The 15,541-nt window shown below is 38.1% G+C and overlaps 1 protein-coding gene and 1 pseudogene across 1 annotated transcript; both read left to right on the plus strand.

Moving 5' to 3' along the window:
* The first annotated feature begins 6,229 nt into the window (after window positions 1-6,229).
* Window positions 6,230-6,574, plus strand: LOC114732261 (zinc finger CCHC-type and RNA-binding motif-containing protein 1-like). The gene has a single exon (XM_028919558.1). The coding sequence runs from the start codon at window positions 6,230-6,232 to the stop codon at window positions 6,572-6,574; it is 345 nt and encodes a 114-aa protein (XP_028775391.1).
* Window positions 6,575-12,193: 5,619 nt separating this feature from the next.
* On the plus strand, window positions 12,194-15,079 carry LOC114732262 (probable 1-deoxy-D-xylulose-5-phosphate synthase 2, chloroplastic; annotated as a pseudogene).
* The last annotated feature ends 462 nt before the right edge of the window (window positions 15,080-15,541 follow it).

The following is a 15,541-nucleotide window of genomic DNA, read 5'->3' on the forward strand; positions in this document are numbered from 1 at the left end:
GTGATACATTTGAATATGCCTCCTTTAAGCTTTGTAAATAATCGATGTCAACTATAGAAATGAAATAATTTTTTTCTTAAACCATTCTTATTGCTCCATTATAACTTTTGATAAACTTGTCAAACATTTTACATTTTAATTTTCTACTAACTTTTCATTAGAACCAACTATAAAGGTGAAGAATGAAATTATAAAGAGTGTCAATTTGCGTCCTTTTAACAGTAGGCACAGCATTGCAGCGTTGGTTTAAATCTATTCAAGTTTAGAGACACCATTACATCACCTATCTGATTAGACCGAACCTAAGGTAAAACGTACCTAACCTAATTTTGGCTCTTTCAGTACATCCAATATTCGAGGGGAGAAGAAGGCCTAAATTCCTGTCTACTCTTTTTTTAATCTTTTCCTTTTATTTTTTTTCCATCATAACACAGGTTAAGAGTGTTGAATCGTAATATCCTGTTCTTTTCTCAGTTATTTTGAAACGAGACAAAATTGTCTCGAGATGGGATAAGACAGGACGTGTGATATATTATCTTACTTTTTAATTTTTATAAATTTATTTTATTTATTATTATAATAATATTATGGTAATAATAATAGTGATTATTATTTTGGTTATGTTCTTTACATCATGTTCTTTTTAACAAATATTTAAGTTTGTTTATATTTTGTCTCTTGAGAATACAAATAAGGTTTCTTCTTTTCCAATTTCTAACTAATTTTTTTCCTAATTTTTATTTTTTTTAAGAATTCCTAATTTGATTTAGTGATTCTTTTTTTTTTTTTGGATTTTCCTAAGTGTTTATCATGAGGTCTTAAATACCCCCGGTATATATAGTTAGTTTTTAAATTAAAAAAAATTTAGGACATTCCTATCTCATCCCTTTTTTGTCCTGTCCAGACAAAAAACATCTCATCCCAGCCGTCAACACTCCTAACTCACATACTCGTAATACTCATTGAAGCTAAGTTACGATTTTACCGCCTATACCATTCTCTTTCCCTGTTACGATCCCCACCCCCCGGGTCCCCCCCCCCCCTTTTCTCCCCCACAATAACCTCAAGTCTGTCCTGCGGCCTGTCCAATTAAATCTCCAACTGTTTGATTTTTCTTAGCCTCAATTCTAATTGGTTTAACGGAATCCTCCCCCATTTGAATCACTCCTCCCATCAAATTTTCAAGTGCTTGCTGGAGAAGAAGGCAACAATGGTGGTTGGTGGGAGGGGGTTCTTTTTTTCAACCTTTCCTTCATTCTTCTTCGACTTCCATTCCATCCGGTGAGAGCTTCCCTTCGTCCATTTCACTTTGGAGATTGATTTGCTTTGTTGGATCGGTTTTTGGGTTTGCTGTAATAATTGTATTTGATTACAACTTCAACCATGATGCCAACAATTAAGTTTGTGATTATGTTATTCTTATTGTAGGATCGATTCATTTTTGTTGTCCTCTAAATTTTGAAGTTCATAAATTCAGGCAGATAATATCTTCTGAAGTAGATTTTCATGTTTGATTTTCAGAGAAATAGATTAAAAAAAGTACACTCTTATATGATCATTTGTTTAGCTTGGCATAGAATTATGACTTTTAAGTGTTTTGCAATAACCATCTTGTGACCCAGACACAAGACATCCCAAAGATTAGGACGTTAACTTTCACATTTTACCAGTTTCCTTTCGTAACAAAACTTTTGCAATAAAATTTAAGTAGAAGACAACTTTACAAATTAACATGTTAAATTTTTCAATTTAAAATTTTCATTCTCAGTTCATAAGTTTTCATTTCACAACAACCACCTTGTAACTTAAGCATAAGACATCCTTAGTAGCGGAACAAGACATTCTTAGAAATTAATAAGTTAAATTTTGCAAGTCACAACTTCTCATTCGCAACAAAACTTTTGCAATAAACATTTTTAAACTCAAGCGCAAGTCAACTGTAAAAATTAACAAGTTAAATTTCATACTTCATAAGTTTTTTATTTGCAATTCACAATTAATAAGTTCTCATGTACGATAGAAAATTGAAATTGTCTTCAATTTCCCTTTTTTAACAACTCAAAGGCATTAACGTAAATTGATAAAATTTCTAAATGAAATCCTAATTTGGTCGTTTAACAACCCAAATTGAAATATGCGTAATTCAAGTATCTTTTAAAGAAATTTTCCGTAAATGTATAAAATCAGAGGGAGTACGTGCGTAATGTGGTTATGTATTTATATAGAACTGAAATTATATAATACATTCGGACTTTCGAAGATATTAATAAGTGTGTCGCACATGATAGATAGGTCCCAGTGGCACGATGAAGATGTGCAAAATATTGTTTATCACGTGAAGGATTGCGATCTCTCAAATTATTTTGTTTGGATATCTTAATTCTCACCCACACAAACCACAATCGTTTCTTTCAACTATTAATTTATGGAAAAACTATATTTGAACTACCTATACTTTCTTTTAATTTTTAACGTGATACTATGCGTTTGTTTTCACTTAATTAAATCACTTAATTTTACTTTTTCAGTAACATTAGTTTTTATAACTTTATTCGATTACTATTATTAGTCTCTATTCAAGAGTTAGTGATGTTAATAGAGTAAAATTAAAGATTTAATTAAGAGAAAAAAATATATAAATATCAAATTTAAAATTGGGAGAAAATATGGTACGTCTAATATGGCTTGCATTAGGCGTGTTCCACGTTTCCCAATTTCAACACTTATCATATAAATGATCAGTGCCCACTTGCCACGTACTCACTTCGCACGCACCTTCGTTCTATATTCATTCTCCTCCTGCGTATGTTCATATTATTTCTCTTTCTACACTCAGTCACTTAATCATCCATAAATTTTTTATTCACATACAGAGATGATGAAGAAATTAATTAATTAAGAAGGTGATTAAAAGCATTCTATAACGTTAACTTAATTCGTGACCCTTTTTTATTCACCTAAACGATATCCTCGTTATCATAAAGTTTAATTTGAGAGGCTGATTGTAAGTATAATTAAATATATTGTGACCGTGAGAATGTTAATGCATATGATAATTATGTAGGCATATTCAAATATAAATAATTGTATATTTAATATTAAATGTTTATGTCTTTTATGGTCAGGTTGGCAAATCCAATCCATCGTCTTCTTCGTGCCTGATACTTCCAAGTACAAAAGTTGACCTTCGAGACATACGCTGACGAATTCGGAACTGAAACACTATCTCCAGTCTTATTTATAAGATTTTGTTTACTGACTAGAGGTCTTATAAACAGGACAGATGGTAGTGAATGCTGACTTTTCAGCAACCCAAAATTCAAAGAATTGCCGGAATTTTCAAGGTGAGCAGGAAAAAAAGAAATACTTCCTTACTCTTTTTTTTAAGTCATTTTCAACATGTTCTATACAGATGAAAAACTTTAAATTTCATTAACTTTCATTTAAAATTCAATAATTTTTTAACTTTATTCCTATTTAATATATATTATACTTCATGTAAAGAAAATCAACACAATAATAAATGAAGAATAAAATTGTAGATCCATACAAAAAATTTTTCTCAGTGCTTTATAAATAAGACCAAAAAATATCTTTTCTTTTTGCCCTATAAATAAGATCAAAGGAGCAAAACTTTGGTCATGAGACCGATTTATATTATAATTTTCAAAAAAATTAATTTTTTAGTTCTTTATTTTTTTAATTCACTTGTAACCCAGTTTTTATAACTCAATGATCAACTCGACTCACCTATGACACTTTAGTTTGCTCACCCTGTATCTCCTAGTTACCCGACTAACTACTTCCTCTTTTTGACCAAAAAAACTTACTACTTCCTCTTATCTTTATTAAAAGAACTCACTAATTAATTCATACACATTAAATTTGTCATAACATTTAAGAGATTTTTCCTACTCTGGTCCTATTTATAAGGTAGAGAGAGAATGTTTTTTTGTCCTATATATAAGACGCTCTTTATTAAATTTCAGCGTCAATGTACTATTTTGTCCTTTATTTATTATGGTTTAGATAGTTATTTTTTCTTGAAAGATATATATATATATTAAATAAGGGTAAAATTGAAAATTTGTTATATTTCAATGAAGAGCTAATGCATTTTAAAATTTTTCTTGTTCTGTATGAAATATGCTGGAAATACCTTATAAATAGGATCAGAGGGGTATATTATCCTCAATAATTAGTCTGAATTCTAACATCATAATATTAATTTCTATTTTTTTTTTCTTATCCTCATTGGATATGGGCATATATGAAAAAATATATATTTAATACTTATTGAAATTATTATATTATTACTCTTAATATATAGTATTTCTGATTATTGTTATTAAAAATTCTAAATGTGATTTTTATCCACCTATTATTATAATAAATAAACTCATTTTTGAATAATGATTTTGGACACGCCCGGCAACATTGGCAAGGAGGCATGAGTATGACTCTACTATAAATTTATTATTATTATCTCTTACGTAACCTGTCACAATCAGTGCTGATCCTCATGGATAACTATAGGGGTGTTCATGAGACACGCATGCCTAATAAACCTGTCCAAGTCCACAAAAAAAGTGTCATGCCCAGCCCAACAAAAGGCTGCTCAATAAAAATGGGTATTTTTTAGCCGGGTAGATTCATGGGTAGGGCAGGGCCATGGGCAAGGTATACTGTCCTGCTCCGAAAAAATATATAATTATATATAATGTAATATTATTTTAAGCAGGTATTCCCTTTATTTTGGCTAAAAAAATTAGTTAAAATTAGAAAAAAAATGAAAAGAACATAAAAATTATAATTATATAAAAGAACCAACTATCAAAATATAAGATTAAATATGCTAAATTACTCCAAGTTAAATTTCCTTCTTTTCCTCTTACCTCCAATTTTTTAAAACAAAAAATAAAATAAAACTACCTTTCAAATCTTGTGCTTTCACATAACTATAAGAATCATCAACTCTATGAATAAACTACAAAATTAGATCAATTATTAAATATTTTAATTATTAAATTTTTTTTACCTCTTATAAGAAATCGAAAGCTGAAGAACAAGACTATATAAGTCTTATATAAATATATATATGAGTGATTGAGTTATTCGTGATTAGTATTTTTCTCTCTCACTTGTCTCAAAACATGATAATTAAATTTTTTTTTTTACATATGATACGGGCAAGTTGTTATTAAATTTGACAGAAAAGACTACCCTTACCCAGCCCAAAATAGTTAGGGCTTTTACCAGGTAGGGCCAGACAACGGGTTGCAAAACACAGCTTGCCCATCTTTCAAATTGGGTATCTGGACTTTGAATAAGTTTTCAACTTGAAAAGGAAACGCTCAGAGAGATGAGTGAGAAAAGTAGAGAGAAGAGCGGTGGGCACGAGAACTCGACGGTGAGCGATGAGGTTCAGATGTCGGAAAATGGCAAGAAATCGAAAGAAGAGGATGACCTGATGGGAAGAAACATAAAGAAGATGGATGGAGATATCCACATGGAGGAGCAAGACCTCGATGGTGAAGACGCTGCAGGGAGGAAAGAGAAAGGAAACAAGAATTTAGACAGGGAAGGGGAACAGAACGAGACCGGGAAGCAGCGAGAGGAGAAAGGAACTTTTAAATCTCCTATATCCTACAAGGAGAAACTAATGGGAGGCGAGACACAGCACTGTGAAGACAGAGACCTTGATGGACTGATGATACAATGGTTGAGAGAGGAAGAGGAATCAGCCCCTCTACTGATAGAAGCAGAAAAGGAACTCTTAGGAAGCCTACCTAGACTCAATATCAGCGATGAGAGACTGAAAGAGCTGTGCAGACCCTGGAAAAATGCTCTAATTCTAACCGTGTTAGGCAAGACAACAAGCCTGCAGGTAATGAAAGACAGAGTAGGATGGCTACTGAGAACAAACAAATTCAAACTCATTGATCTTCCAAACAATTATTTTGTGTTTCGCACTGATAATCTAGAACTAAATCGAAGATTGCTATTCGATGGACCCTGGCTTATTCAAGGGCATTATTTGGTAGTGCAACGTTGGAGTCCTAACTTCAACCCCTACTGCAATAGGGTTCACAAAGTTGCTATTTGGGTAAGAGTCCCTACATTACTGATGCACATGTATTCGGAGGAGTGCATGTGGGAGCGGGGTAATCTGATCAGAAAGTCGCTGAAAGTGGATATGAACACCTTAGCGTAGTGTAACACGAGGAATATGGCTACGGTGGAAAGAGGGAAGTTCGCCAGAGTAAGTGTAGAAATAGATCTGAACAGGAAGTTGCAATCGAGATTTATGCTTCGAAAGAGAATGTTCACAGTAGAGTATAAGGGGCTAGAAGAAATTTGCTTTAAGTGCGGAAGATATGGTCACAAGCTGGAAATCTGTCCTCTGAACATGGAGAGACGAACAGAGCCTAAAGAAGGAAAACAAAACCTGCCGGAAAACAAGGAGTCGATGCCGGAGCTGAAGGAAGACGGCAAGCAAGCCTTGTTTAGCATGCCAGGGGTGACGTTAGAGGAAGAGTACGGAACATGGATGAAAGCAAAACACACTTTATGATCAAAAACTCAAAAGGGTGAAACAGACAGGGGCAATCAAGCTAAAGGGGGAATAGGCATTCACAAAAAAGGGAAAGAGCCTACCAATGCTCCAGGGTCACATTTTGACATTCTTAAGGAACAAGAGGGAACGGTCAAATCAACAGACAACTTACCAGCACGTAAAAACAGACCTGGCATGATAGAATAGAGGAGGAAAACTGAGAAGGCCTCTAAGATAGATGATAAGTTAAAAAATGTAGGGAAAAAGCCGGCCAGTGAGCATACCATTATGGAAGAAGGAGAGAGTAGCAGGACGGCTAAGTAGATGCAGGACACAGACGACCTTATGACAGAAAGGGAAAGACCAGAGGTTATAGTGGAAGGAAAAAAGGAGATGGGTCCCACCAAAAACCCTAACGGAAACATTTTGAAGCCCAAACCAACAATGAGAAACAGTGGGAAAGAGAAAAAGGCCATTGGAGTCAAAAGAGGAAATCACCAACGGCCCAAGATTATCTCACCTATCCTTAAAAGAAAGCAAGTATCTAGAGCCCATAAGTTGATCATTGGGTCGATTACTGGAGAGGGCCCAAATGTGAGTATTAGGCAAGGAACAAACATACCCCAGTCACTCCCAGCCACTTTTCATGATATGTCACCTGTTTCCTCAAGAGACCACCGAGAACTATTAAATGTAAATTTGAAGGAACACTTAATGCCTCAACCTAGAGAACCACCAGATATAGTTCAAATATCTCGACAGTTGGAGTTTGAGGAAGAAGCAACTGAAAACCATGATTATTGGTATGAAACTTCTGAAGCAGTTGGAGAGGAAAGTGGAGGTGGAATCATGGAAGATGGTGGGACTGCGAGACAGTAGGCCGCCTTATCCCATTTCTCCTCGTGTCACTATTATGAATTTAATAGCATGGAATTATAGAGGCGCTACCTCCAAGTCTTTCCCTATTAGAGTTAAAGACTTAGTTAGGGGTCGTGAGGTGCAAATTCTTATACTCTTCGAAACAAGAGTAAGTGGTACGAAAGCTGATACAATGATTAGGCGTCTTGGCTTCAACAATTGGATTCGACTTGAGGCTACTGGATATGCAGGAGGAATTTGGATGCTGTGGAATGAGGAAGAACTCACAATTGAGTATGTTCAATCTACTACTCAACTCCTCCACGTCAAGGTAACTAGAAAGAACGATGGCACCTCTTTATTGCTAACCAGTGTTTATGCTGAACCCAACCACGCCCTTCGAAAGTTTCTCTAGGAAGATTTAGAGAGCTTGAGCAAATCTATACAGGGACCTTGGTTAGTGATTGGGGACTTTAACTCCTATCTAAATATGGAAGATAAAATAGGAAGTAAATGCCACAATGTTGCTTCCATGAGAAAGTTTAATGAATGTATCTTTAAGACCCAACTCTTGCAAATGGACACTGTTGGAGACCACTTTACTTGGGAGAGAAATGGAATGAAGGAGAAAATTGACTGGGCATTCACTAACAAAAGGTGGATTCAGATCTTCCCTTTTGCGAAGGTGTATCATTTACCCAAGTTTGGGTCAGATCATCGTCCCCTATTGGTAAGGAATGCTCATAAACAGCCTAGGAAAACAAGAAAACCAGCTTTCAAATGCCAAGCAGGTTGGTGTTTAGAGGAGGACTTCTCAGAGATCATCAGAAATTCATGGGCTCATAAGGATTGGAATGACAATGTTGAAAACTTTACAAAACAAGCTGAGGAATGGAACAAAGGAAAAATAGGGAATTTACCGAGGAAGAAGAAAAACCTTATGAGGAGAATAGAGGGGATTGATAGGGCCCGAAGTAGAAGGGACAACCAATTCCTGATACAAACAGAGAAGGAGCTTTGGAAGGAGTACAATAAGGTAATAGCTCAAGAAGAACTTCTTTGGTATCAAAAGTCAAGGTGCAATTGGCTTAAGTGGGGAGACAGAAATAGCAATTTTTTCCACGCCTCTACCTTGACAAGAAGAAGAAAGAACCGAATTGATGGGCTGCAAGATTCCAATGGAGAGTGGGTGTTTAATCAACAGCAACTGAAACAGATAGCTCTTACCTTCTATAAAACCCTCTTCACCAGCAATGAAGACACGGCCAGAAATCTCCAAACATCTTCATCCTTTCCTCCTATTTCGGATATGGATAAAAGATGGTTGGAAAAGGAAGTGGATAATGAAGAGATAAAAGCAGCAGTTTTTGATATGGGTGCCTTTAAAGCTCTAGGTCCGGATGGTATACAAGCATTTCTATACCAGGAATTCTAGAACATCCTAGGGAATCACATCTGCCAAATGGTCAAGAATATGTTCACTAATCCTCACAGAATACACCTTCTAAACAAAACAAATCTGATTCTCATTCCCAAATAGGAGACTCCAAGCTGCATAAAAGATTTCAGGCCAATATCCCTATGTAATGTGAGTTACAAGATGATTACAAAGGTTATTAGCAAGAGGCTGAGGTCTATTATGGGAAAAGTAGTGGGTAACCATCAATGTAGTTTCATAGTAGGGAGATAAAGCAGTGACAATATCATCGTAGCTCAAGAGGTGATCCATGCGATGAAAGCTAAAAAAGGTAGGAAAGGCTGGCTGGTGGTGAAAGTGGACCTTGAAAAAGCTTATGACCGGCTAGAATGGAACTTCATCCATGACACTTTAAGGAAAGTGGGATTAGAGGAAAAGATGTGTACGTTAATCATGATGTGCATTACCACCCCTTCCTTCAAAGTCATGTGGAATGGGGAGGAATCAGAAGAATTTTCCCCATCAAGGGGCATAAGGCAAGGGGACCCCATATCCCCTTATATCTTCACACTTTGCATGGAAAGACTTAATCACATTATTCATGATGCTATAGAAGAAGGGGAGTGGACACCTATCTACCTAAACTCAGGTGGGCCTCCCATATCACACCTATTCTTTGCTGATGACCTTATCCTCTTCGGGCAAGCCTCCACTAAATAGGTAGAAGTAATGCTGGAATGTATTGAAAATTTCTGCACAGTTTCGGGTCAAAAAATGAATAGAACTAAGACGAAAATGTGCTTCTCAAGAAATGTTCATTATTCCAGAGTGAGCCAGCTGAGCCAAATAATAGGAGTTGGATTGACAGGAGATGTAGGGAAATACTTGGGAATTCCCCTTGTTCACAGGAGGGCCTCCTTCGCCCTTTTTGCACCAGTTTTAGAGAAGATAGTGGGCAAACTTTCAGGGTGTAAAAAGAAAATGCTTACCCTTCCAGGTCGAGCCACTCTGATCAAAACAATTATTAGTACAATTCCCTCTTATCATATGCAAACCATTTCACTGCCTAAATGCTTGCTGAACGAAATAGAGAAGATGAGCAGAGGTTTTCTCTGGGGAGATAAGGAAAATAAAAAGAAGCTCTATTTGGTGGCTTGGGACCAAATTACAGAGGAAAAGAATGAAGGGGGACTGGGAATAAAAAATCTGAAAGCCCAGAATGAAGCTTTCATAATGAAGCTGTGCTGGAAAATGATTCAAGACAAAGAAGCCTTGTGGGTTAGAGTACTATGAGCAAGATATGGGTGCGGGACAGATATAATACCGAAGGTGGAAAAGCGGCAAAACTCATCCCTCACTTAGAAAGCGATCAGCAACGTTTGGATGAAATTTAAACAGGGGCTGGCTAAGAAGATAGGGAATGGAAGGAATACCTCCTTTTGGTTTGAGAACTGGTCAGAAATAAATGCTCCACTAATTCATTATATTCCAGGAAGAGAACCATTTATTAATAGAGATGATAAAGTGGTGGATTATCTAATGGAATAGGGAGACTGGGATAGAAGAAAACTCAATGTCTAGTTCCCTCATGATATCATTGATCAAATTACTCGTGCTCACCCACCCCGTGAGCAGAGAGGGGAGGATAAAATTTTCTGGAAACCATCCACGGATGGTCTTTTTTCTGTTAGGTTTGCATATCGTTTTATCCTTGCAGGTACACAAGAACGGGCGGATAGCGTGTGGTGACTCATATGGCAATGGCCAAGACCGGAGAAAATTAAAACCTTCCTCTGGTTACTAGCTCACAACCGAGTGCACACAGCAGAGATGAGAGCGCACAGAGGGATGCTAGAGGAACCATCATGTCCATTTAACTGTCGCAACAGGGAAGATGCCATGCATATGATCAGGGATTGTATCAATGCTATAGATTGTTGGAAATCAGTAGTAGATGATTCAATGTGGGAAGACTTCATAAACATGTAGGGAGAGAGATGGATCAGGTGGAATTTAAAACAGAAGCTGGAAAAGAGCACACTAAGAAGCTTCAATAGAAATATTTATTTGGTTACATCTGCTAGGACATTTGGGTATCAAGATGTGAGAAACTTTTCAATCCATCACAGGCCATCTTATAGACTACTGCTAATGATAGCTTCTTCAGAGCCAGTTTGGACAAGGAACTAGTGGAAAGATGTACCTTCTTCAGCAACAACAAACAGATACCTCCAGAGGTCAATACTAACAATGGGGAATGTGCTTACTTGGAGGTGGATGGATTAGTTCTTCGGGATGGAAGAAGCGTGTGTGGAGGGGTCCTCCGAAATAAAGAAGGGAGCTGGTTATGTGGTTTTCAATGCAAGACTGTCTCAGTTCCCTCAGCCTTGGCGGAAGTGTTTGCAATCTTGTATGGCTTAAATGTTTGTTGGTCTAAGAATCTCAAGAAAATAATTGTTAAATCTGACTGTATAGAGGCAATCAATCTGATCTTGAGAGGATGCAATGTCGATTATCCTTTTAAAGATTTGATTGATGATACTAGATTATTGCTCCATCGAGACTGGCAGGTTAGTCTTAGTTACACTAGCAGGGAACATATAGGATTAGCTGATTTTTTAGCCAGAACTTCTCATGATATGGATGATGTCTATTGCTTCCTGGACCAACCTCTACCGGGAATTTCTGGAGCGGATGTTGAGCTAGGAGGTTAGATCTTGTATTTGTAAGTTGATCTTCTAAGAAGAGATTTCAGTTTCTACTCAAAAAAAAAAAAAAGGGTATCTGGCTAGGGCCATGTCCAGCTCAACCCTACCCATGTGCAGCTCTAGATAAGTATCACGCTGATGTCATAGAGATTGCAGAGTAACTTTAAGCATTGTCTTGGGGGGTGAGGGTGTGGTAATTAAATATTTTAGTTCTCGATATTGAAAATTCAAAGTCTCACTGCTGACGTCAGTCAAACGGTCATAACATGAATAGTGCCAAAAAACCGAAAATTGAGTTCTATAAATTCCACAGATATCCGCCTTCTGCTCAGCACCTTCAAGCACCATCTTTCCGGTCTTCTTCTTCTTCCTCCTTCTCTGCTCATTCTCTTTATCGCAACTACTCAACAATGGCTTGCTCTCTTATCAGCACTAGTTTTCTTCCCCTACACCATTCTCAGGATAACACCTCCTCCTCCCCTACTCTTTCAATCCGAACAACCAGAGTTTATTCTGCAACTAACCCACAAAGGGTATGTGATGAGATCAATGATTTCAAGCCAATTTTCCGCGTTGTTAATGGAGTCAGACGCTAACATTTTTTGTTTCTGTTTGATTTTCAGAGGAAGAAAGCGACGATGATGGCAGCAGGAGGAGGGCCCGTTGGTGAGGAAGAGAAACCTTTGGAATCAATCAAGTTGAGGAAGCCTCTGAATTTCTCTGGAGAGAAACCTTCTACTCCGATCTTGGACACCATCAATTACCCAATTCACATGAAGAATCTATCCCTTCAGGTAAATGTCAATTCTGCCACTAATTATTCCACATCGCACTCTAGCTCATTTCTCTGCGATATGTGAACTGTACTGAACATGATCGATCCGGTGGGAATCAGGAGCTCGGTGAGCTTGCCGATGAACTGAGAGAAGAGATTGTTCACACAGTCTCGAAGACAGGAGGCCATTTGAGCTCAAGCCTCGGCGTGGCGGAGTTAACCGTCGCTCTCCACCATGTTTTCAGCACTCCTCAAGACAAGATCATTTGGGACGTCGGACATCAGGCGTACGCTCATAAGATTTTGACTGGAAGAAGATCAAGCATGCATACCATTCGACAAACCGGTGGACTCGCAGGATTCCCCAAGAGGGAAGAGAGTGTTCACGATGCCTTTGGAGTTGGTCACAGTTCTACTAGTATTTCCGCCGCCTTAGGTATAAACACTTTTCATATATAATCGTTAATAAGACTCATAACTATCATTTGCGTGATCTTATTAATCATAAACTGTATATTTTGGGGGTAATTCAGGGATGGCGGTTGCGAGGGACTTGATGGGGAAGGAGAACCAAGTGGTTGCAGTGATAGGTGACGGCGCAATGACGGCGGGCCAAGCTTACGAGGCAATGAACAACGCCGGTTTCCTTGATACCAATATGATCATAATCTTGAATGACAATGAACAAGTATCCCTTCCCACCGCCACCGTCGACGGTGCAGCCCCTCCGGTCGGCGCTCTAAGCAAAGCACTCACAAGACTACAAACCAGTAGAAAGTTCCATCAGCTGCGTGAGGCTGCCAAGGTATATCCACACATTTCTTTCCTGGGAGCCAGTGGGATCCACACATGTTGTGAGTCTTTATCACACGCCCCTCCCTGTTTACCACGTGCTTGGATAGGAGACGACCGACCTTTGAGCGTCCTCATAGGATTTATGCTCTACAACTAATGTTTGCCGACAAAAATAACAGGGAGTTACCAAGCAAATCGGAGGCCAAACACACGAGTTTGCGGCAAAATTGGATACGTATATGAGAGGAATAGCGGGTGGTTCAGGCGCTTGCTTGTTTGAGGAGCTTGGGCTGTATTATATCGGTCCAGTGGACGGCCATAATGTAGGAGACCTCGTGCATGTTCTGAAGAAAATCAAGGGCACGCCTGACATAGGACCTGTTCTAATTCATGTTATCACTGAGAAAGGAAAAGGCTATGCTCCTGCGGAAGCAGCACCAGACAAGATGCATGGTATTGTGTTGCGTCCTAGCCTCTAAAAGTTTATCTGCATATAACTTTGTCTCAGCAAATTCAAACAATAAGCTTCATGGTACTGTTATATTTATATGTATGCAGGTGTTGTGAAGTTTGATCCCAAGTCAGGGAAGCAAATGAAGTCCAAAACAAGCACACGTCCTTACACCCAGTACTTCGCAGATTCTCTAATAGCAGAAGCAGAGGCCGATGACAGAATTGTTGCCATCCATGCTGCAATGGGAGGAGGCACTGGACTCAACTTATTCCAAAAGCAATTCCCTGAAAGGTGTTTCGATGTGGGGATCGCAGAGCAGCATGCTGTTACCTTCGCTGCCGGCCTTGCTGCCGAAGGACTCAAGCCTTTCTGTGCAATTTACTCTTCGTTTTTGCAGAGGGGTTTTGATCAGGTGACAAAATTATGCTAAACTTTTATAGGATTGATGCCGCAGATTCTTATATTTTTGTCCTGTCATCACTTTGTTGACTTGTGACTTTAATTTGCAGGCGGCACATGATGTGGACCTTCAGAGGCTTCCAGTGAGATTCGCAGTAGATAGGGCTGGGCTTGTGGGTGCTGATGGCCCAACTCATTGTGGAGCCTTTGACACGACTTTCATGGCTTGTCTGCCAAACATGGTGGTCATGGCTCCTTCAGATGAAACCGAGCTCATGCACATGGTAGCCACGGCTGCGGCCATAGATGACCGCCCTAGCTGTTTTAGGTACCCAAGAGGAAATGGCATAGGATCCCTGCTTCCACCAAACAACAAAGGCACCCCGCTAGAGGTACGGATTATCTTAAATTTAAAAAAACGAAGCATTTTTATGCTGCATGAGATAAAGATGTGAAAGAGATTTTACATCTCGTAAAGCATAACCGAGAGACTTGAAGATGAATGTGTGAAAGTCATAAATCAATCATTTAGTGCTGATGGAGACTTGAAATGGATGTAGGTTGGGAAAGGAAGGGTATTGAAGGAAGGAAGCAGGGTGGCGCTTGTGGGATATGGAACCATGGTTCAAAGCTGTATGGAGGCAGCAAAGTTGCTTGAAGCTCGAGGCATCTCAGCTACCGTGGTTGATGCCAGATTCTGCAAGCCTTTGGATCGGGAACTGATGAAGCAGTTAGCTAGAGAGCATGAAGTTCTTATCACTGTTGAAGAAGGATCCATCGGAGGATTTGGCTCTCACGTTTCTCAGTTCCTAGGCTTGAATGGACTCCTCGATGGAAATCTCAAGGTACCCCATAAATCAATCTTCCTTTTTCCTTTCCTTTTCACTTTTCTCATTCAATAACTCCGATTAAAGGAGATTGTTAAATTGTTGCAGTGGCGAGCCATGACACACCAGACAGATACATTGACCACGGATCTCAGACAGATCAGATTGAAGTAGCAGGATTGAGTTCAAAACATATTGCGGCTACTGCTTTGTCTTTACAAATACTCAACCTGATAATCGTTATCTGTTTAATCTTCGTATGTGAGACTGTAGCAATAGATGAGATGTGATACATTTGAACATACGTCTCCTTTCAGCTTGTAAATACTGGATGTAAACTATGGAAATGAAATAATTTTTTTTTTCTTAAACCATTCTATTTTACGTAAAGCTCCATTATAACTTTTGATCAATTTGTCAAATATTTTACATTTTAATTTTCTATTAACTTTTCATTAGAACAACTATAAATGTGAAGAAGATGAAATTATAAAGACTGTTGGTTTGCGTCCTTTTAACAGTAGGCACAACATTGCACGCGTTTGTTTAAATCTATTCAAGTTTAGAGATTCCATTACATCACTTGACTGATTAGACCGACACTGAGGTAAAATGCACCTAACCTAATTTTGGCTATCTTTCAATATATCCATTATTATGTTAGAAGTGTTGAAACTATCCTGTCTCCCCCGTCCCAGTTATTTTGGAGTAAAACACAATTGTCTCGAGACGTGTGATATATTATCTTCCTT

This window comes from Neltuma alba, unplaced genomic scaffold, assembly GCF_004799145.2.
Source record: "Neltuma alba isolate B1F8T4 unplaced genomic scaffold, ASM479914v2 tig00012897_pilon, whole genome shotgun sequence".
Taxonomy (NCBI): domain Eukaryota; kingdom Viridiplantae; phylum Streptophyta; class Magnoliopsida; order Fabales; family Fabaceae; genus Neltuma; species Neltuma alba.